Below are 23,572 nucleotides of genomic sequence, written 5' to 3'. Positions count from 1 at the left end.
TCATATGTACAATACCTGTATGAGCAGGATTCAGAAAAGGAATGTCCATGTGGACACGCTGAACAGAACGGCTCCTGTGCACACAGCTCAAAAAAAGAGATTACATACATTAGTTAGGACTGCTCTGATATTGGTATACCTTGACGTTTGGTAGAGCGGCTTAATATACATTTTTTGCAAAGAACGTATCAACCAAATACCCTGTTTTTTCCATCTTTTTACTAGCACTTGCTGTCCACTGTGATTTTTTTGCAACAGTGTGTTTTTGGTTTTACTGTGCTTTTTTGTGTTTTCAAGTCTCTTGGTGGTGTGAACATGTCTCTACGGGCTTGTTCACTGTTCGCGAAGCTCATGTGTTCTGGTTTCATATAATTGTTTTCTTGTGTCCACAAGACTGGAGAGGCCTCCACCCCTCTTTTTTTGAGCTGTGCGCACAGGAGCCGTTCTGTCCAGCGTGTCCACATGGACATTCCTTTTCTGAATCCTGCTCATACAGGTATTGTACATATGACCAGGTTTTAAATACATCAGATAGGAATTACATACATTAGTTAGGACTGCTCTGATATGGGTATACCTTGACGTTTGGTAGAGCGGCTTAATATACATTTTTTGCAAAAAAACTTAACCAAATACCCTGTTTTTTCCATCTTTTTACCAGCACTTGCTGTCCACTGTGATTTTTTTGCAACAGTGTGTTTTTGGTTTTACTGTGCTTTTTTGTGTTTTCAAGTCTCTTGGTGGTGTGAACATGTCTCTACGGGCTTGTTCACTGTGCGCGCAGCTCATGTGTTCTGGTTTCATATCTTTCTAGTAGCTGTAGCATTAAATTAATGTACAGGTGCAAAACTACACTGTGACCTTTATACAAACAGTGCAATAAATAAATATATGCTTTCCACTATTGCAACACGTTAAAAATGGAAAGTACGGTTAACATCTTTTATCAAAAAGCGCTAAAGCTATCCAACCACGGGAAGGTGCAACTAGATATGGATGACCCCTCTTGAACATCTCTACATGCACATTTTCTACTTTGGTCGTTCCTGGCTAGGATTCCTATCTACATTTAATTAATTTTGGAAGGTGCAGAATTTCCTTGTATACGTCACCTAAAAACGAGAAAACTATAAATCAAAAAATGCAAGCAGGCGATCTGCCCACATTACTACCCCTCCCATAGACGGCCCATATTTCCGGATCACTTACATATACAGTAATGCCAAGCTACTTCCACATGTAGAAGTGTCCGATGAATACCGAGTAGGTAAAACCCTATTGAAATAAGGACTGGAATTTGATTAGTAAATGCTATTTGCATGCAGGAATAAACCAACAGAAGTCAGAGAGACATTACATGGCAGGAGGTCTAATTAACAAATAAGGATGCCATCAGCGACAATATACAGCGCTGGCAAAAATTAAGAGACCACCACATCAGAACCCTGTCATGTGTAGCCCAATCTCCAGACCTGGACCCCATTGAAAACCTCTGGAATATAATCAGGAGGATGATGGATAGTCACAAGCCATCAAACAAAGAATTGCTTATTTTTGCGCCAGAAGCAGTGTGGAAGACTGGTGGAAAGTATGCCGAGACGCATGAAAGCTGGGATTAAAAATCATGGTTATTCCACCAAATATTGATATCTGAACTCTTCCTGAGTTAAAACATTAGTATTGTTGTTTCTAAATGATTATGAACTTGTTTTCTTTGTGTTATTTGAGGTCTGAAAGCACTGGGGTTTTTTTTTACCATTTTTCTTTGTCAGAAAAAAAATACAAAATTTGTTGCTTGGAACTTCGGAGACATGTTGTCAGATGTTTATAGACTAAAAGAACAATTTACATTTTACTCAAAAATATACCTATGAAGAGAAAAATCAGACAAACTGAACATTTTGCAGTGGTCTCAATTTTTGCCAGAGCTGTATATTTTTTTTCCTAAGAAAATGCTGGTATTTTATTCGTAAATTAATTTTTACACCATTTTTGCCTTTTCAAATTTGGTTTCCCTGCACACTGTCGCTGCAGAATGAGTCCACTTAGAATTCACCATTGGACTCATTGCGAGGAGGTTGTAACTTTTTTTTTTCTTCCGTATTTTTCCCCGAGTTCCTCTCAAATGATTTATGACCACATCAAAGTTCGGCTCAGAAATAATATTATATATATATATATATATATATATATATATATATATTTACAATAATACAAAACATGGAGAAAGGTATATGTAGAATATGAAATCACTAAAGAAATACCCTAATATGAGAATAAAAAAATCTAAATTAATTTTAATTATGGTTATTAACACGACTGACAAAAAAGACACAGGAAATGACACAAGACATTGTTGAAAAACGGGATGGGCAACAAGGAGGAAGAGAAACATTGATTGTAAAACTGTATACACGAGGAATTAAAAAAACTGAATAAAGTGAGAAAGTCAGAAAAATACAAAGTGAAACATAATGATACAAATGCAAATAATGTTATAGCCTAAAACAAAAAAATAATAGATAGGCATATATAGAATTTTCCTATTGTTTCATTTGGATCACTGTCATAGACCCTATCGCCGTGACCAAAATAGAAAAAATAGTAAATCAAACCAATCTGTCAACTCGTTAGCTAGGTAAAAAGTAATAAAATTAAAAACAATTTTTTTTTCCATTATTTGCAGATAGGGATAGGGTTAGAGCTATAGTTAGGGTTGGGCTAGGATTAGACCTAGGTTTAGGGTTAGAGCTACGGTTAGAGCTAGGTTTAGTGTTGGGATTAGAGTTAGGGTTGGGGTTACAGCTAGGGTTAGGATTAGAGCTAGGGTTTGGGGTTAGAGCTAGGGCTAGGGTTGGGCTAGAGTTAGGGTTAGAGCTAGGTTTAGTGTTGGGATTAGAGCTAGGGTTAGGGTTGGGCTAGGATTAGACCTAGGTTTAGGGTTACAGCTACGGTTAGAGCTAGGTTTAGTGTTGGGATTAGAGTTAGGGTTGGGGTTACAGCTAGGGTTAGGGTTGGGATTAGAGCTAGGGTTTGGGGTCAGAGCTAGGGCTAGGGTTGGGCTAGAGTTAGGGTTGGGCTAGGGTTAGAGTTAGGGTTAGAGCTAGGTTTAGGGTTGGGATTAGAGCTAAACATAAACATAAAATCTTAATCAATTCCCTTTATTAGTCTGAAGCCATGTGTCCCCCAGCACGGCAGGAATTTAACAAAATGAGACACACATGATTTACACACAAAAAAAACAATTTTATTCTTTTTAATTTATACATTTATAAAATGATATACATCTGTATATTACAATAAGACAAAACTATATGTACAAGTCTTTGGCAATAATTCCGTGATCTCAGGGTCCCTTATATCTGCTGCAGCATGTTGGAAATATATAATGTAGATGAAAGAGCGCCCCGGGTGGTCGTCTGCCGCCTCATGGGAAACAAGTGATGAATGAACCGCCGCTGCGGAGCCAAACGCACAGCGTTACTCTCCACATTGACCTTGTGCTGACAGCTGGAATACTATTGATATTGTAACAACTGAGACTCGGTGCTTATGGCAGAGTACTGTGGGCCGCCCGCCATATAGTGCTTCCTCCAGTGCCGCATGTCAGAGATCACTTCTTCCAGACTTCTAGTGCAGAATAGATCTGTAATACATCATGCAATTTTTGGGGAGTGTTGGTCTCCCATTTATCGAATAATTATGGCATATCCCGTCATTAATGTCCTACAAGAAATTAAGTCCTTTACATAGACATAAGCAGTTTGGACACACCTTAGATACCTACTGCCGCTCCATGCTGATGATATGTCTACAGCACGTAGACCGCTGCAGACAATCACTCAGCTCAGCAGGCTTGTGCTGTCTTATCTCAGCATGCGGAAAAAAACAAAGCAAGGCACTGTGCGAATCGATCAGGCTGATATATTGCATGAATGTCAAAGGTACGCTACAAGAAGGAGACAAGCCAGGTCCAGGTATAAGACCTGATTTGCTACATGTTTCAAAGACGGTCCATCCATATGCCTGGTGAAGAGGAAGGACTGTCCATATGCCTGGTGAAGAGGACGTTCCATCAGTATGTCTGATGAAGAGGAAGGACTGTCCGTACGCCTGATGAAGAGGAAGGACCGTCCGTACGCCTGATGAAGAGGAAGGACCGTCCGTACGCCTGATGAAGAGGAAGGACCGTCCGTACGCCTGATGAAGAGGAAGGACCGTCCGTACGCCTGATGAAGAGGAAGGACCGTCCGTACGCCTGATGAAGAGGAAGGACCGTCCGTACGCCTGATGAAGAGGAAGGACCGTCCGTACGCCTGATGAAGAGGAAGGACCGTCCGTACGCCTGATGAAGAGGAAGGACCGTCCGTACGCCTGATGAAGAGGAAGGACCGTCCGTACGCCTGATGAAGAGGAAGGACCGTCCGTACGCCTGATGAAGAGGAAACACCGTCCGTACACCTGATGAAGAGGAAGGACCGTCCGTACGCCTGATGAAGAGGAAACACCGTCCGTACGCCTGATGAAGAGGAAACACTGTCCGTATGCATGATGAAGAGGAAGGACCGTCCGTACGCCTGATGAAGAGGAACGCCATCCGTATGCATGATGAAGAGGAAGGACCGTCCGTATGCCTGATGAAGAGGAACGCCATCCGTATGCCTGATGAAGAGGAAGGACCGTCCGTACGCCTGATGAAGAGGAAACACTGTCCGTATGCCTGATGAAGAGGAAGGACTGTCCGTACGCCTGATGAAGAGGAACGCCATCCGTATGCCTGATGAAGAGGAAGGACCGTCCGTACGCCTGATGAAGAGGAAGGACCGTCTGTACGCCTGATGAAGAGGAAACACCATCCGTACGCCTGATGAAGAGGAAGGACCGTCCGTATGCCTGATGAAGAGGAACACTGTCCGTACGCCTGATGAAGAGGAAGGACCGTCCGTATGCCTGATGAAGAGGAACGCCATCCGTATGCCTGATGAAGAGGAAGGACCGTCCTTGAAATGTGTAGCAAATCAAAAGTCTATCATAGCCCGGACCCATCTAGTTGGCATGTCTCCTTCCTGCAGCGCCCAAATGATACCGCTTCCTTTATTCCGATTGTCTATCTCAGCATGACCACAGGGTCCAGTGATTGGCAGCAGCGGTCCTGTGCTGTAAATCAGTGATCAGTGGGGAGAAGCAAAGCTGAAGTGTCAGGAGGCATCATTTTTTTTATGGTCCATTTTACTTTGAAACCAGACATCTGAGACTTTTATGTCATTCTAGGTCATAAACATCCAACATTTGTGTTCCCGCTATTGTGACCGGCTTCTGTTTTGGGAATGAGGCTCCGTTGCACGCCGACAAGAATGGAGGGATGGCCGCACACCTTCAGCTTTTGTCATTCACTTGTATCTGAAATTCGGCAAGCAATATTTGGCACCATTTGTGATGGGTCATAACAACACGTCCTCGTGTCTTCCGTGGTCACAATCTGTGTCAGTGACTCCATATAGTGAAAAAAAAAAATTAGGGGAAAAATTGGCACAATAACAAGTGTAAGATAGAAATTCCCAGCACCGCAAGAAAAATTTCAATGGTGGCGGCGTCATACTGTGAATACTGTAATGAAACCAGGAAAGTGTTCCGTGCACCTCGTACTAAGATCCGGGACCTGTGGATATTGCATTGTGCGCGGTCGGAAGATGGCGAGTGACCGTCAGTCTTTACGTGGATAACACCCAGTGAGGTCGGCTGCCCTCTGTAGATGACACCTCCAACTAAGGACCCTATGATGAAACCACCGGGGGTCACTGCAGGAGAAATCTGGCACGTCAGGATTCCTACTATTAGGTTTGCAGCAGTTCTTGATCATATAGGCTCCCATCATAGCAGCCTATGTTCCCCTACAGCAGAGGTCCCCAACTCCAGTCCTCAAGGCCCACCAACAGGTCATGTTTTCAGGATTTCCTTAGTCTTGCCCAGGTATTAATTGCATCACCTGTGCAATGCAAAGGAAATCCTGAAAACATGACCTGTTGGTGGGCCTTGAGGACTGGAGTTGGGGACCTCTGCCCTACAGGACCATGATACAGCAGGTAGTATTAATCTACTTGGCCTCTGATTTACATAAAATCACGCTGTACATTATGACTCGGGGACGCTCCACGATACGGGATGATCCTCATCTGTCGCTGTCTCCGTCTCTTCCATAGCTCCGTATGATGTATGGGGATCCGTTTCCAGTTTAGTGCCCTCAGACTGTGAGGTCCTCAATACTCTGGGGACATAATTCTGCAAATACAAACATTGTATTAGAGAGTGGAAAACCTAAAAAGCGGTATTGTCATCTCCAAAATCCTATCCTAATATGTAGTAGCTGTAATAATATTCGCAAATACCTACAATTAGAAATGTAGTATAGTTCTTCCGGTTCGCTATTTTGCTTACCCCATGTGCAGGGCATTGCGGGTGCTTAGGTATTAGCTATTGCAATGCCCTGAACATGGGGTAAGTGATACAGTTCTGATTAGCTATGTTGTTTACCCCATGTGTAGGGCATTGCAGTAGCTAATACCTAAGCACCTGCAATGCCCTGAACATGGGGTAAGCAGCATAGCTAATTAGAACTACCGTATATCACTTACCCCATGTGCAGGGCATTGCGGGTGCTTAGGTATTAGCTATTGCAATGCCCTGAACATGGGGTAAGCCGCATAGCTAATCAGAACTACTGTATATCACTTACCCCATGTGCAGGGCATTGCGGGTGCTTAGGTATTAGCTATTGCAATGCCCTGAACATGGGGTAAGTGATATAGTTCTGATTAGCTATGCTGCTTACCCCATGTGTAGGGCATTGCAGTAGGTAATACCTAAGCACCGGCAATGTCCTGAACATGGGGTAAGTGATATAGTTCTGATTAGCTATGCTGCTTACCCCATGTGTAGGGCATTGAAGTAGGTAATACCTAAGCACCTGCAATGCCCTGCACATGGGGTAAGTGATATAGTTCTGATTAGCTATGCTGCTTACCCCATGTGTAGGGCATTGAAGTAGGTAATACCTAAGCACCTGCAATGCCCTGCACATGGGGTAAGTGATATAGTTCTGATTAGCTATGCTGCTTACCCCATGTGTAGGGCATTGCAGTAGCTAATACCTAAGCACCCACAATGCCCTGCACATGGGGTAAGCAAAATGGTGAATCGGAAGAACTATACTACATTTCTAATTGGAGGTATTTGCTAATTATTATTACAGCTACTACATATTGGGATAGGATCTTTGGGAAGGGAATACCCCCTTTCATGATGATGAAACCTATAGGAAAAGCTCACTGCAGTAACATGCTCCAAATATATTAAATGAGCGCACACCTCTTAAAAGGTTATTTCCAATAAAGTAACTTAGCGCCTTTCCTAGTAACTGGAGGACTGCTGGGAACCCCAGAGATCCCGAGAACAGCGACCCTGGTTCTGCACAGCCCCGTCACGAATGGAATGGGGGGGTGCACATCCTCAACCTCCAGTCAGTTCATTGTTTATGGGACGGCTGGAAATTACTAGGGTCAGCTATTTTCAGCAGTCCCATTGACGAAGGACAGTGCGGAGGTCGAGGGTGTGCACCGCCACTCCACTCATCACGGGGCGTGCAGAGCCCAGTTTCCAGGATCCAGAGTCCCATTCCCAGGATCTCATTTACTGGATCCTCAGTGATCTGTCACAGTTATTCCATATCCTAATGAAAGGAAATGACTTACTATCTTGGGAATAACCTTTTATTTAATTTAGCACCTCTAGGGCTTTTCCTGCGCCACAGACCAAGATCTGCACAAGATATGAGCGTGTCCAGTTCCATTTTTTAAAATAAATAAAATAAATATAAATTATATAAAAGATTTTACAATGCAAAATTAATGTATCATTTATAAACCACTTTAACCTTAACCATATACTCACAGGAGATTTCCGAGGGATTTCTCCTTCGATTGGAGTGTCTGTTCCAGGAATTGATTCAAGTATCTAGATATAAACAAATATTCAAGTAGTTAAGTTTTTTGTTTTTTTTTTTGTTTTTTTTTTTACAAAATTAGGGATGACATGTCTTCATCTAGACGTGTGAGAGATAAATTAAATATATTTTAATATTTCATAATCTAATTAATAAAAAAATAACTAGCATAACCATCAAACCAAGGCAAAATCATGATGGAAGTTTTGTCATTGAAGAGTGAGCGAACGTGATATTTTTGCTACTTTTTGGCAGTTCACTTTAGACTGGGACTGAATGAGCAGAGTCGTTTCCTTAGAGGGCAGTTCTATTGTACTCTGGTATGGATAGATTAGCCTCTGTATGCAGCTCCCCTCTGCATCTAGATTGTGCCACAACTTGATGCACCTTTGTTGTGCCAAATTTTGTAAATCAGCCCTATTGTATGAATGACACCTCAAAAAATAAAATAAAAAATAGCATCAACATAAAAAATAAACAAAATACAATAGAACAAATTCATTATTTTTTTTTCTTCTACAGAACAGTATCTTATTCATGAGACTGAAATAACATACTGGACACATTGCCTTTAAGTGGAACATCACAAACTGATGAGGATTTTTATTTTCACTGCTGATACTATAAGCATAAATTAATGGCTATTTTTACTAAGAGGTTTTCTTAGAATTTTTTTGGGAGCAAAATCGACTCCAAAATCCTCTTCAAAAAAAGCTACTCAAACAAATGTGCATTCAGAGTGTTCGAGTTTAAGGTGTTCAGAGCAAAAACTCTCCAAATCCTCCTCAAAAAAACTTATGCTCAGTTTCTGCTTTGAAAATTTGACAAAATAATAATAATAATCTTTATTTTTATATAGCGCTAACATATTCCGCAGCGCTTTACAGTTTGCACACATTATCATCACTGTCCCCGATGGGGCTCACAATCTAGAATCCCTATCAGTATGTCTTTGGAATGTGGGAGGAAACCGGAGTGCCCGGAGGAAACCCACGCAAACACGGGGAGAACATACAAACTCTTTGCAGATGTTGTCCTGGGTGGGATTAGAACCCAGGACCCCAGCGCTGCAAGGCTGCAGTGCTATCCACTGCGCCACCGTGCTGACAAAAAGACTTGTGTTCATACCCCCAAGAAAAAGCTTGGAAAACTCTACCTATAAATTTTGATGAAAAATCCACTTTGTTAATTTGAGAGTTTTTTTTTTTTTTTTTTTTTTTAATGGACTTGAAAAATTCTAAAACTGTCTGATGGGGAAAACAATAAATGAATGTCACTTCCTTGAAGCAAATCCTGATGAAATCTGCTGTCAAATTTAAGAAGTGTGCAGAAAGAACTTCCGTAAAAAAAGGGAAAAATTAAGAAAAAAAAAAAAAACGAATTCAAAACCGTCGCAGGGAAAAATTACAAAAAAACAAAACAAAATCCGTCTGAAATACTTCACCTCTAAAAACTGTGTGTGAACGTAACCTTACAGACATGACACACTCACCTTGTAATTAAAAGGGCTGAGATGTTTGAATAAGCCGAAGCAAGTATAGGAGATAAGGAGCAGGATAGTTATTAGCAAAATGATCAGAGTGAACAGCGTGGCGCCTTTAAAACCTATTAAAAAAAAAAATTAGGAACACAAGTTCTTAACAGGACAGCTACTTTTAAAATATGATGGAAGCTTTTTTTTTTTACCCATCCGAAGGAGAGAGAAGAAAAACAGCCACATGATGCACAGTATTGGTGCCGCCAGAGACTGGTTCACGGCAGAAAAGTGGATCTTCCTGTCCAGCTTGGTGGGCAGATAAGCGTAATACAGGTTGTGTCTGTCCACGATGTGTTTAAGCAGCATGTAGATCAATCCTGGGGAGGAAAAAAGATCACGTAACTCTAAAAAAAAAAAAAATCACACCAATTAGTTAACCTTTTTTTTTTTAATATAGTTTTGGCAAAATAAACTGTGGAAGACCCAGAAGTGACTTTAGTATAAACTGTCAATTAATTTTTTTTTTTTTTTTAACTTCAAACTTACTTTTTCACAACTTTTTCTCTTTTTTTTTTAAATTATTATTATTTTGATAGGAGGTAAAAACGGTTAACCAAGCCTTGAGCATCCCATTAATGATCGGGCAGATCGTCATTATAATGCCCTACCTAATCCAAAAGAGGAGTGAGCAGCTGTACATTCCCGTCTCTATGCCCAGAAGTGGACGGAGAGGAGGCTGAATTATTATACTGTTTTACTGATGTTTTCTATTGTGTTTTGCTATAATTTTTAGAGATAAAAAAAGCTGAAAAAAATAATAAAACCGTTCCTTTATTGTACAGGGACTATTTATCCTTGCAAAAAAGTGCTGGCGACAGAGGCTGAAGAGGCAGACAACACTGCCTGGTGGTCGCAACGTTTGTAACCCAAGGATCAGACACTGATGGCGTCTCCTAGTGATTTAGAAAGAAAATAAGCTCTGGACACAAGTATCTAAGACAGCTGGAGGCCAATGAAGAAGATTTAAAAAAAAAAAATGCTTTACGTTCGATTTTTACGTAAGAGTGCATCAGTGTTTTTCACCCGTGATAGTCCATGGGGCCATTTACATGACAGTGATTTTTCGTGGATCGAGAGGTCCGTGGAAAATCGCGAGACATGTCTGTCGATTCAAAGGTTGGATCAAAAATCGGCTCATCTCTAATTGTGATGCCTTGGGGGAAGATTCCCCGTTAAGAAGCCAATTAAAAAATTGCAACCAATATGGCCGATCTTGCCCGTTCTAACTTTTGCAAAAAAATAAAAAATAGGGATTTTTGTGTACTCACCGTAAAATCCTTTTCTCCGAGCCATTCATTGGGGGACACAGCTGTGTCCCCCAATGAGGCGAAGGAGAAATGGCCACAGAGATCAAACTGAAAAATGCAAATATCTCTTTACATAACTGTGTTTAAAAAAAACACAAAAAAAAACAAAGGAAGGGCGTTATTACGCGGGACAGATCGAACTGGCTGGGAGCTACTTTGTGTGTCAGCTCACCGAAAGGGCTCCAAGTTGATCACCCTGGTCTACGGAGTCCTCAAAAATCGTAGCGTGACTTACCAAAAGGCACAATGATGGGACAGGTGATACTGTACGCTGTGATAACTGTGAACACGCACAACAGATAGGCGTACATGGCTCCAAACTGGTATTCATAGGCCTGATGCTACAGGACAGGAGACAAGAAGATGTACGTGAAGATTGGGAACTCATCTGCACCATTATTTTCAATTTTATACCTTACTGAGTAACTAGGCCTGCTGGCTTCTCCATGAAAGAGCACATGTTATGTCCAGCATTGCAGCTCAGCTCCATTAATGAGAATAGGGCCGAGCCATATGACCATAAGGTCATGCAAGGACATGCCAAATTTTCCCGAGCCGGAGGACTTTTGCATCGAGACTCTTCTGTTCTCTTCATAGAGGTGAATCTACACCCCTCTAGATGTCTACGTACCCCAACAGGACATATGGCCAGCGATTGTCATTGTGAAACGATCCATTTTTTTTGGACAAGCACCTGTTTTATGTTCCGTCTCTCGGCAGCAGACTTGGCCATGATCATTCGGATGGTGTACAAGATGAGGCCCGGAAGACGCAGCAGCTCCATCCCATTCCCTACGAAAGCAGAAGCAATGACGTAGTTGACAAAGAAGGCGCCTTGATCCGGTAGGAAGACGCATCTAAAAGATGGAAGACACAAGAAATGAAGGATACATCGGTCACATTGCAGAAGACCAAATGGCGGCGTAATATCAGGGCTAACGATGCCGGTAATCCTCCATACTCACTCCAGCCTGATCCGACCATTCGTGTCCAAAGATTTGTCAAACAGCCATCGAAAGAAGACATCTAAGCTGGAAAATAACACACAGTGAGGTGTTTTTTTTTCGGTTGGTGCCATGACAAGGTGGTTGCAGATCTTGGAGTCATGCTGCAGATAAGCGCTAACGAAGGACAAACCTGGTCAGGCCGAGCGACGGCAAAATCAACACCATGAAGATGAGGAAGATGTAGATTTTATGCATCATGATACGATTTTCAGCAGATCTGTAAAAAGATCATGGATTTAGCTATGCATACTGGTGGTGGGAAATCTTGTCAAAGTTTCCAAAATGTTTTTCGTTCAGATATATTTTCTTTGAGGTCTTATTCAGATCCTCTGTCCACTCAGAGGAAGCCTTCTCCAATGTGCTGAGATTGTGGAGCTGCAAGTTCAGAGCTCAGTGGGCCGCTCTCCATTGCTCCTTCTCTACCGCAGATATGACTGGGTGAGCTGGGACCTCTGAAGCCTCCCCAGCTATTTGTGATCATCAATGACTCGTATTATCCGAGTGCTACAAGCAGATCGCTCAGAATGTGATACTGCCATTTGTATTCCTAGAATTCAGCGCTCAAAAACATTAATCAGTACAAAGGGCGACCCAAAAGTTAAGCTCAGAGACAAAAGTAAGTTCTAATAAATACGGCAATGCCTTACTTTGTCCAATGGGCCTCAAAGAGGGTGGAGTAATACACGATGGTTGGTAGTAATGCAGAGAACGACCACAGGAGGAGGGTGGGAAAGAACTGGCTGATCACTGGGTTCTGCAAAAAAGAAAAAAAAAATGAGATAAATACATAATAAAGTTTTTTTCCCCCTTTAAAACAGCACTGATAATTCTGAAAACTGTTATTTCCTTGCTCTTTCTCATATGAGGGAATGTTCTAATTTTTTTGCTGTTCTAGTCAATATCACTTTATGAGTGGGCAGAGGAAGCAGGACTCACAGGCTTTTTGTGGGTGTGGGCAAAAGAAGCAGGACTCACAAGCTTTCTATGGGAGTGGGCAGAGGAAGCAGGACTCACAGGCTTTCTATGGGAGTGGGCAGAAGAAGAAGGACTCACAGGCTTTCTATGGGAGTGGGCAGAAGAAGCGAGACTTACAGGCTTTCTATGGGAGTGGGCAGAAGAAGCGAGACTTACAGGCTTTCTATGGGAGTGGGCAGAAGAAGCAGGACTCACAGGCTTTCTATGGGAGTGGGCAGAAGAAGCAGGACTCACGGGATTTCTATGGGAGTGGGCAGAAGAAGCGAGACTTACAGGCTTTCTATGGGAGTGGGCAGAAGAAGCGAGACTTACAGGCTTTCTATGGGAGTGGGCAGAAGAAGCAGGACTCACAGGCTTTCTATGGGAGTGGGCAGAAGAAGCAGGACTCACAGGCTTTCTATGGGAGTGGGCAGAAGAAGCGAGACTTACAGGCTTTCTATGGGAGTGGGCAGAAGAAGCGAGACTTACAGGCTTTCTATGGGAGTGGACAGAAGAAGCAGGACTCCCAAGCTTTCTATGGAGTGGGCAGAAGAAGCAGGGCTCACAGGATTTCTATGGGAGTGGGCAGAAGAAGCAGGACTCACAGGCTTTCTATGGAGTGGGCAGAGGAAGCAGGACTCACAGGCTTTCTATGGAGTGGGCAGAGGAAGCAGGACTCACAGGCTTTCTATGGAGTGGGCAGAGGAAGCAGGACTCACAAGCTTTCTATGGAGTGGGCAGAGGAAGCAGGACTCACAGGCTTTCTATGGGAGTGGGCAGAGGAAGCAGGACTCACAAGCTTTCTATGGGAGTGCAATATAGAAAAATCAGCCGCACTCTTATGGTATATCTTTGCAAAAATGTGATGTATTTATTCACATGTGTTGAGACAAAATTTTCATATATATATATATACACACACACAGCAGGGAGTATAAACGAAGTAGTAACGTTTCGACCCTGCCTCGGGTCTTTCTCAAACTGCGTTTTCTAGATAGTGTGAAAAATACGGCCACAGAAGCAGGACGACCTGACACCACAACAATAGGAGCCCTTAAAGGGACCACACTTCTTATTTTTCACACTATCTAGAAAACGCAGTTTGAGAAAGACCCGAGGCAGGGTCGAAACGTTACTACTTCGTTTATACTCCCTGCTGTGTGTGTGTATATATATATATGAAAATTTTGTCTCAACACATGTGAATAAATACATCACATTTTTGCAAAGATATACCATAAGAGTGCGGCTGATTTTTCTATATTGGACTTGTTGTTGGGTTTTTCCCAAGTACCGCCAGCACCAACCTAAGATAGCCGAGTGCGCTCCTTTTTTCTTAATATTTCTATGGAGTGGACAGAGGAAGCAGGACTCACAGGCTTTCTATGGGAGTGGGCAGAGGAAGCAGGACTCACAGGCTTTCTATGGGAGTGGGCAGAGGAAGCAGGACTCACAGGCTTTCTATGGGAGTGGGCAGAAGAAGCAGGACTCACAGGCTTTCTATGGGAGTGGGCAGAGGAAGCAGGACTCACACACTTTCTATGGGAGTGGGCAGAAGAAGCAGGACTCACAGGCTTTCTATGGGAGTGGGCAGAAGAAGCAGGACTCACAGGCTTTCTATGGGAGTGGGCAGAGGAAGCAGGACTCACAGGCTTTCTATGGGAGTGGGAAGAGGAAGCAGGACTCACAGGCTTTCTATGGGAGTGGGCAGAAGAAGCAGGACTCACAGGCTTTCTATGGGAACGGGCAGAAGAAACAGGACTCACAGGCTTTCTATGGGAGTGGGAAGAGGAAGCAGGACTCACAGGCTTTCTATGGGAGTGGGAAGAGGAAGCAGGACTCACAGGCTTTCTATGGGAGTGGGCAGAAGAAGCAGGACTCACAGGCTTTCTATGGGAACGGGCAGAAGAAACAGGACTCACATGCTTTCTATGGGAGTGGGAAGAGGAAGCAGGACTCACACACTTTCTATGGGAGTGGGCAGAAGAAGCAGGACTCACAGGCTTTCTATGGGAACGGGCAGAAGAAACAGGACTCACAGACTTTCTATGGGAGTGGGAAGAGGAAGCAGGACTCACAGGCTTTCTATGGGAGTGGGAAGAGGAAGCAGGACTCACAGGCTTTCTATGGGAACGGGCAGAAGAAACAGGACTCACAGGCTTTCTATGGGAGTGGGAAGAGGAAGCAGGACTCACAGGCTTTCTATGGGAGTGGGAAGAGGAAGCAGGACTCACACACTTTCTATGGGAGTGGGCAGAAGAAGCAGGACTCACAGGCTTTCTATGGGAATGGGCAGAAGAAACAGGACTCACAGACTTTCTATGGGAGTGGGAAGAGGAAGCAGGACTCACAGGCTTTCTATGGGAGTGGGAAGAGGAAGCAGGACTCACAGGCTTTCTATGGGAACGGGCAGAAGAAACAGGACTCACAGGCTTTCTATGGGAGTGGGAAGAGGAAGCAGGACTCACAGGCTTTCTATGGGAGTGGGAAGAGGAAGCAGGACTCACAGGCTTTCTATGCGAGTGGGAAGAGGAAGCAGGACTCACAGGCTTTCTATGGGAACGGGCAGAAGAAACAGGACTCACAGGCTTTCTATGGAGTGGACAGAGGAAGCAGGACTCACAAGCTTTCTATGGGAGGGGGCAGAAGAAGCAGGACTCACAAGCTTTCTATGGGAGTGGACAGAAGAAGTAGGACTCACAAGCTTTCTATGGGAGTGGACCGAAGAAGTAGGACTCACAAGCTTTCTATGGGAGTGGGCAGAGGAATCAGGATTACCAGTCTCTTTTTATTTTAGGAGTGGGACGTTTTTTTAGGAGTGAGCAGGGGAAGCAGGACTCGCAGGCTTTCTTTACGAGTGGGCAGAAGAAGCAAGACTCACAGGCTTTCTTTTGGAGTGGACAGATAAAGCACATAAATCCAATTAGAAATGTAGTATAGTTCTTCTGATTAACTATGTCGCTTACCCCATGTCCAGTGCATTGCAGTAGCTCAGGTATCCGACCACTCAAAGTGACAGTTAGTTGTCAGTGGTCGTAACCTTGGATACCCAAGCTACTGCAATGCCCTGCACATGGGGTAAGCGACATAGTTAATCAGAAGAACTATACAACATTTCTAATTGGATTTATTTGCTAACATTATTACTACTACATATACTACATATTGGGATTGGATCTTGGAGATGGGAATACCCTTTTAAACAGCTTTTTAAATCAAAATAAGGACTAAAATAACAATAAACAATATTATTACCATGCTCAGCGTCTTCCCTTCTACTTTCTTCTGCCCCGCCATTCCCACTACATACATTTAATATCTATATCCCTGCATATTTCCAGCGGTGTAGACCTCTCTGAAGCCCTAAATTGGCTCCAGACGCGTCTACGCAAAGCTCAGGAAGTTACTCACATTCAGATAGTAGATGGGTTTGGTGACATTGAACTTGTCCATTGTGGAAATGATAATAGATGGTGTCGTGAGAAAAAACAATACAATGAAAAGGCAAAAATTAATCCCCAGGAATCTTGCCCACCATTTCACTCCCTGCACCGACAGATTCCCCCTAAGAGACAGGAAAAAACAAATGTATTAAAAATCCGAAACAGCGCCACCCCTGACCACAGGTTGTGAATGGAATTGCAACTCAGCCCGATGAAGCTCAGTTTATGTGGCGCTCTGCCTTATGTAACCCATCTTACCAAGAGATGTTCTCCGGGTAGGTGGCGTACGTCACCGACCACTTTGTGGTGCGAAGCTGGCGGCTGACGCTCGACGGCTGCGGTTCCGCGGCGCATTTGTATTGATGACATTTGATGGCGTTGAAGTCTTTCAGGATGCTGAGGAAACACAAAGCCTTACTCCGCCGCGCTGTCACACACACCCAAGTATCCACGCCACAACTGACTACTTGCCGCACTTACAAAGTCGCCATGGATTTATCGGAAAACGTCACAAAGGCGACCCCGATGGGCACGTTCCGGGCCAGCTCCAGCTTAGACGCATATTCCTGCTCCAGCTTATCCGTCTCCGCAGTGTAATACTCAACAGCTTCAACCTAAAATATCATATACATAAAATACACAAAAAAATAAAAATGACCATTACCAATACAGATCTCACAGCGCAGGAGGTCACACAGCTTTCCTGGGCTTCTGAATTACCCAGATACAAAGTTATTAAAAAGTTTTCATCAACTTTTAATTGTGTCACTTATCCATACAATAGGTGATAACTTCTGGTACAAAAATAAATTGTTATGTCACGAACATGGAGTGACGAATTTATACACGTCCCCCATGTATCAGAGGTTTAATGGACCCGACGGTGCACGATCCGCACCTACCCTCTCACACCCACGAAATTCACAGCAGCACCACTGTCCACATGGCTTGGGGTTAATAAGCACGTACTCCCCGGTTTTGTTGTGTAGTTTGATGTAATACGCCAAGATTTTATCAGCTTTTGTTCTAAAATAAATAGAAGCAAAGATAAATATAAACAGAGGAACAAATAAAAAGCCATTTATGAGCCGCACATCTCGCTGGTGGTGGCCTAAAGGGGAAGGGTAGGAGGAGGTGAGCTGTGACATCACCTATTGTGAATGGTGGATCCTGTGTTATCTTCTGTATATAGAGGTGTTATCAGGCATTGTACAGGAGGAGGAGGTGAGCTGTGACATCACCTATTGTGAATGGTGGATCCTGTGTTATCTACTGTATATAGAGGTGTTATCAGTCATTGTACAGGAGGAGGTGAGCTGTGATATCACCTATTGTGAATGGTGGATCCTGTGTTATCTATTTATATAGAGGTGTTATCAGTCATTGTACAGGAGGAGGAGGTGAGCTGTGATATCACCTATTGTGAATGGTGGATCCTGTGTTATCTACTGCAGAGGTCCCCAACTCCAGTCCTCAAGGCCCACCAACAGCTCATGTTTTCAGGATTTCCTTTGCATTGCACAGGTGATGCAATTATTACCTGGGCAAGACTAAGGAAATCCTGAAAACATGACATGTTGGTGGGCCTTGAGGACTGGAGTTGGGGACCCCTGATCTACTGTATATAGAGGTGTTATCAGTCATTGTACAGGAGGAAGAGGTGAGCTGTGATATCACCTATTGTGAATGGTGGATCATGTGTTATCTACTGTATATAGAGGTGTTATCAGTCATTGTACAGGAGGAGGAGGTGAGCTGTGATATCACCTATTGTGAATGGTGGATCCTGTGTTATCTACTGTATATAGAGGTGATATCAGTCATTGTACAGGAGGAGGAGGTGAGCTGTGATATCACTTATTGTGAATGGTGGATCATGTGTTATCTACTGTATATAGAGGTGATATCAGTCATTGTACAGGAGGAGGAGGTGAGCTGTGATATCACTTATTGTGAATGGTGGATCATGTGTTATCTACTGTATATAGAGGTGATATCAGTCATTGTACAGGAGGAGGAGGTGAGCTGTGATATCACCTATTGTGAATGGTGGATCCGGTGTTATCTACTGTATATAGAGGTGATATCAGTCATTGTACAGGAGGAGGAGGTGAGCTGTGATATCACTTATTGTGAATGGTGGATCATGTGTTATCTACTGTATATAGAGGTGATATCAGTCATTGTACAGGAGGAGGAGGTGAGCTGTGATATCACCTATTGTGAATGGTGGATCCTGTGTTATCTACTGTATATAGAGGTGATATCAGTCATTGTACAGGAGGAGGAGGTGAGCTGTGATATCACTTATTGTGAATGGTGGATCATGTGTTATCTACTGTATATAGAGGTGATATCAGTCATTGTACAGGAGGAGGTGAGCTGTGATATCACCTATTGTGAATGGTGGATCCTGTGTTATCTACTGTATATAGAGGTGATATCAGTCATTGTACAGGAGGAGGAGGTGAGCTGTAATATCACTTATTGTGAATGGTGGGTCATGTGTTATCTACTGTATATAGAGGTGATATCAGTCATTGTACAGGAGGAGGAGGTGAGCTGTGATATCACCTATTGTGAATGGTGGATCCTGTGTTATCTACTGTATATAGAGGTGATATCAGTCATTGTACAGGAGGAGGAGGTGAGCTGTAATATCACTTATTGTGAATGGTGGATCATGTGTTATCTACTGTATATAGAGGTGATATCAGTCATTGTACAGGAGGAGGAGGTGAGCTGTGATATCACCTATTGTGAATGGTGGATCCTGTGTTATCTACTGTATATAGAGGTGATATCAGTCATTGTACAGGAGGAGGAGGTGAGCTGTGATATCACTTATTGTGAATGGTGGATCATGTGTTATCTACTGTATATAGAGGTGTTATCAGTCATTGTACAGGAGGAGGAGGTGAGCTGTGATATCACCTATTGTGAATGGTGGATCCTGTGTTATCTACTGTATATAGAGGTGATATCAGTCATTGTACAGGAGGAGGAGGTGAGCTGTGATATCACTTATTGTGAATGGTGGATCATGTGTTATCTACTGTATATAGAGGTGATATCAGTCATTGTACAGGAGGAGGAGGTGAGCTGTGATATCACCTATTGTGAATGGTGGATCCTGTGTTATCTACTGTATATAGAGGTGATATCAGTCATTGTACAGGAGGAGGAGGTGAGCTGTAATATCACTTATTGTGAATGGTGGATCATGTGTTATCTACTGTATATAGAGGTGATATCAGTCATTGTACAGGAGGAGGAGGTGAGCTGTGATATCACCTATTGTGAATGGTGGATCCTGTGTTATCTACTGTATATAGAGGTGATATCAGTCATTGTACAGGAGGAGGAGGTGAGCTGTGATATCACTTATTGTGAATGGTGGATCATGTGTTATCTACTGTATATAGAGGTGTTATCAGTCATTGTACAGGAGGAGGTGATGTCATTCCTGTCATTTGACCTCTGCAGCCTGTCACAAGCTTCAGTGGTCAGGTGATTGAAAAACAGCACACCATTGTGTCCCACCAGAGCTACGGGGGTTACTGTGAGTGAGTATTTTAGCATTTGCCCTTTCTTTGCTTTTGTAACTTCATTATCTTTTCTGAGCTCCTCTCAGCTCAGCTATGAACTTTGAGGGTATGTGACCACGCTGCAGATTTTCCTGCAGATTTTTCCACAGCGGATTTGGAAAATCCGCAGTGCAAAACCACTGCGGTTTTCACTGCGGATTTTCTTGCGGTTTGTTCTGCGGATTCTTCTGCGGGTTTTCACCAGCACTTTCCTATTAGGTGCTGGTTGAAACCCGCTGCGGAATCCGCACAAACAATTGACATGCTGCGGAAAATAATCCGCAGCGTTTCCGCGCGGCTTTTTCCGCAGCATGTGCACAGCTGTTTTTTTTTCCCATAGGTTTACATTGTACTGTAAACTTTGGGAAAACTGCTGCGGATCCGCAGCGGCCAAATCCACTACGGATCCGCAGCAAAATCCGCAGCGTGTGCACACAGCCTGAATGTTCAGGGAAACAAAGCGTGTAAAAGCTTTTTTTTCATTAAATCCAAATTTAATAAGTATTTTTACCCTAAAATACATGTATTGTGGGGGTGGGGGGTATTGTCCCTAAAAGATGTACAACCCCTTTAATAGAGAAATCTTCATTTTCTGTGCAGCTGCTATTAGACTGTTTCCCAATGCTGTCATTTGCTGCCACCTAGTGGCCCTTTGTAAAAAATACATCAACTGCCATTAAGAACCTAAGTCATCAATCTTTCTGTCCATGACTCCCAAGGAATATTCCTTAGAACGTCTTCTGACAACCACTTTTATTTTTTAAACAGGACAGAGGGTCCAGAGTGGTCCACTTTAGACAATATACTTTAGCTATAATACTCACTTTTACTTGCCAGTGAAGATTTATGTCCCCCATGCTTTACACTGCTGCTCTGCTTATTAACGTTAGTGGATGTACAGAATTCCTCAGCAATAAGGATTGACATAAATTACTACAAACTGGCCACATTACCTCTTGCTGGAAATTCGGAGAAGGTCGGAGACGTCATAGCACAATTGTACGTCGACCACCCGGCATGCCGGATAGGCCTCACTGCAAGAGAAACAGCATGTATCTTTTACCATGTAATTAAAGGGGTTGTTCACTACTAGACAGTTCTGTCTGATGGAAGTGTTCAGGCTGCAGCCGATCGGATGTCGGTGATAACTATCACATAATTGCTGCAACCAAAGTCATACGAGTACTGGGGCATACAGCGCCAAATTCCAAAATGGTGCTGGTCCAGTCTGGGGGCGAGTACGTTTATTTATTTTTATCTAGGGCACTTTTATTATTTAAAGAGTTTCTTGTTAAATGCAAAATCTCTAATCACCACTTGGGGGAGCTGTATGAATGCAAATACAGTGAGCTCCCTCTAGTGGTGGCAATATAAATGCAAATACAGAGAGCTCCCCCTAGTGGTGACTATATAAATGCAAATACAGTGAGCTCCCCCTAGTGGTGGCTATATAAATGCAAATACAGAGAGCTCCCCCTAGTGGTGGCTATATAAATGCAAATACAGAGAGCTCCCCCTAGTGGTGACTATATAAATGCAAATACAGTGAGCTCCCCCTAGTGGTGGCTGTATAAATGCAAATACAGTGAGCTCCCCCTAGTGGTGACTATATAAATGCAAATACAGTGAGCTCCCCCTAGTGGTGGCTATATAAATGCAAATACAGAGAGCTCCCCCTAGTGGTGGCTATATAAATGCAAATACAGTGAGCTCCCCCTAGTGGTGACTATATAAATGCAAATACAGTGAGCTCCCCCTAGTGGTGGCTGTATAAATGCAAATACAGTGAGCTCCCCCTAGTGGTGGCTATATAAATGCAAATACAGAGAGCTCCCCCTAGTGGTGGCTATATAAATGCAAATACAGAGAGCTCCCCCTAGTGGTGACTATATAAATGCAAATACAGTGAGCTCCCCCTAGTGGTGGCTGTATAAATGCAAATACAGTGAGCTCCCCCTAGTGGGGACTATATAAATGCAAATACAGTGAGCTCCCCCTAGTGGTGGCTATATAAATGCAAATACAGTGAGCTCCCCCTAGTGGTGGCTATATAAATGCAAATACAGAGAGCTCCCCCTAGTGGTGGCTATATAAATGCAAATACAGTGAGCTCCCCCTAGTGGTGACTATATAAATGCAAATACAGTGAGCTCCCCCTAGTGGTGGCTGTATAAATGCAAATACAGTGAGCTCCCCCTAGTGGTGGCTATATAAATGCAAATACAGAGAGCTCCCCCTAGTGGTGGCTATATAAATGCAAATACAGTGAGCTCCCCCTAGTGGTGACTATATAAATGCAAATACAGTGAGCTCCCCCTAGTGGTGACTATATAAATGCAAATACAGTGAGCTCCCCCTAGTGGTGGCTATATAAATGCAAATACAGAGAGCTCCCCCTAGTGGTGACTATATAAATGCAAATACAGTGAGCTCCCCCTAGTGGTGGCTGTATAAATGCAAATACAGTGAGCTCCCCCTAATGGTGGCTATATAAATGCAAATACAATGAGCTCCCCCTAGTGGTGGCTATATAAATGCAAATAAAGAGAGCTCCCCCTAATGGTGGCTATATAAATGCAAATACAGTGATCTCCCCCTAGTGGTGGATATATAAATGCAAATACAGTGAGCTCCCTCTAGTGGTGGCTATATAAATGCAAATACAGTGATCTCCCCCTAGTGGTGGCTATATAAATGCAAATACAGTGATCTCCCCCTAGTGGTGGATATATAAATGCAAATACAGTGAGCTCCCTCTAGTGGTGGCTATATAAATGCAAATACAGTGATCTCCCCCTAGTGGTGGCTATATAAATGCAAATACAGTGATCTCCCCCTAGTGGTGGATATATAAATGCAAATACAGTGAGCTCCCTCTAGTGGTGGCTATATAAATGCAAATACAGTGAGCTCCCCCTAGTGGTGGCTATATAAATGCAAATACAGAGAGCTCCCCCTAGTGGTGGCTATATAAATGCAAATACAGTGAGCTCCCTCTAGTGGTGGATATATAAATGCAAATACAGTGAGCTCCCTCTAGTGGTGGCTATATAAATGCAAATACAGTGAGCTCCCCCTAGTGGTGGCTATATAAATGCAAATACAGAGAGCTCCCCCTAGTGGTGGCTATATAAATGCAAATACAGTGAGCTCCCCCTAGTGGTGGCTATATAAATGCAAATACAGAGAGCTCCCCCTAGTGGTGGCTATATAAATGCAAATACAGTGATCTCCCCCTAGTGGTGGATATATAAATGCAAATACAGTGAGCTCCCTCTAGTGGTGGCTATATAAATGCAAATACAGTGAGCTCCCCCTAGTGGTGGATATATAAATGCAAATACAGAGAGCTCCCCCTAGTGGTGGCTATATAAATGCAAATATAGTGATCTCCCCCTAGTGGTGGCTATATAAATGCAAATACAGAGAGCTCCCCCTAGTGGTGGCTGTAGGGAATCAGACTTTTATACATTAACATTATGGCTTTCCAGGAGATGTGGAGTTCAAAGATAGACCACAGCAACCCCTCATCCCCTCCATAAAAGATAAAGAATCAATTTAGAGCCAAAAATGGAGATGATGGACAGCCTCGCTCCTACCTGAAGTGCCTGCTGATCGTCTCCTTTTCAGCATTACGGGGCAGTCCTGTTATGAACAGTGTCTGTTTTACCTGTTGAATGGGGGGGCGGGGAATAAAAAAGTCATTCCATCAATTTTTAATATGAAGAACCAGCACTA

The 23,572-nt window shown here is 43.2% G+C and overlaps 1 protein-coding gene across 2 annotated transcripts in view; it reads right to left on the bottom strand.

Moving 5' to 3' along the window:
• Positions 1 to 3,225: 3,225 nt before the first annotated feature.
• TMEM63A (transmembrane protein 63A) overlaps positions 3,226 to 23,572 on the bottom strand; it is a 61,794-nt gene continuing 41,447 nt past the window's right edge. Inside the window, exons 9-24 of one of the 2 annotated variants that reach the window (XR_011321892.1) lie at positions 23,434 to 23,504; positions 20,788 to 20,868; positions 17,150 to 17,273; positions 16,728 to 16,861; positions 16,506 to 16,643; positions 16,216 to 16,369; positions 12,498 to 12,604; positions 11,981 to 12,067; positions 11,809 to 11,874; positions 11,538 to 11,700; positions 11,079 to 11,184; positions 9,686 to 9,853; positions 9,492 to 9,604; positions 7,948 to 8,010; positions 6,068 to 6,279; positions 5,761 to 5,897 (exon numbers count right to left, since the gene is read on the bottom strand). Coding sequence is in view for 1 of the 2 variants with exons in the window: in XM_069768408.1 (XP_069624509.1) it covers positions 6,133 to 6,279; positions 7,948 to 8,010; positions 9,492 to 9,604; positions 9,686 to 9,853; positions 11,079 to 11,184; positions 11,538 to 11,700; positions 11,809 to 11,874; positions 11,981 to 12,067; positions 12,498 to 12,604; positions 16,216 to 16,369; positions 16,506 to 16,643; positions 16,728 to 16,861; positions 17,150 to 17,273; positions 20,788 to 20,868; positions 23,434 to 23,504 (1,722 nt within the window). In the remaining variant the exon portion in view is untranslated. Of the gene's footprint in view, positions 6,280 to 7,947; positions 8,011 to 9,491; positions 9,605 to 9,685; positions 9,854 to 11,078; positions 11,185 to 11,537; positions 11,701 to 11,808; positions 11,875 to 11,980; positions 12,068 to 12,497; positions 12,605 to 16,215; positions 16,370 to 16,505; positions 16,644 to 16,727; positions 16,862 to 17,149; positions 17,274 to 20,787; positions 20,869 to 23,433; positions 23,505 to 23,572 lie in introns of both variants that reach the window. The other variant, XM_069768408.1, reaches the window with a different exon arrangement.

Source organism: Ranitomeya imitator, chromosome 5, assembly GCF_032444005.1.
Source record: "Ranitomeya imitator isolate aRanImi1 chromosome 5, aRanImi1.pri, whole genome shotgun sequence".
NCBI lineage: Eukaryota > Metazoa > Chordata > Amphibia > Anura > Dendrobatidae > Ranitomeya > Ranitomeya imitator.
The sequence above is the reverse complement of the archived record's forward strand: the minus strand, read 5'-3'. Positions and strand labels throughout refer to the sequence as shown.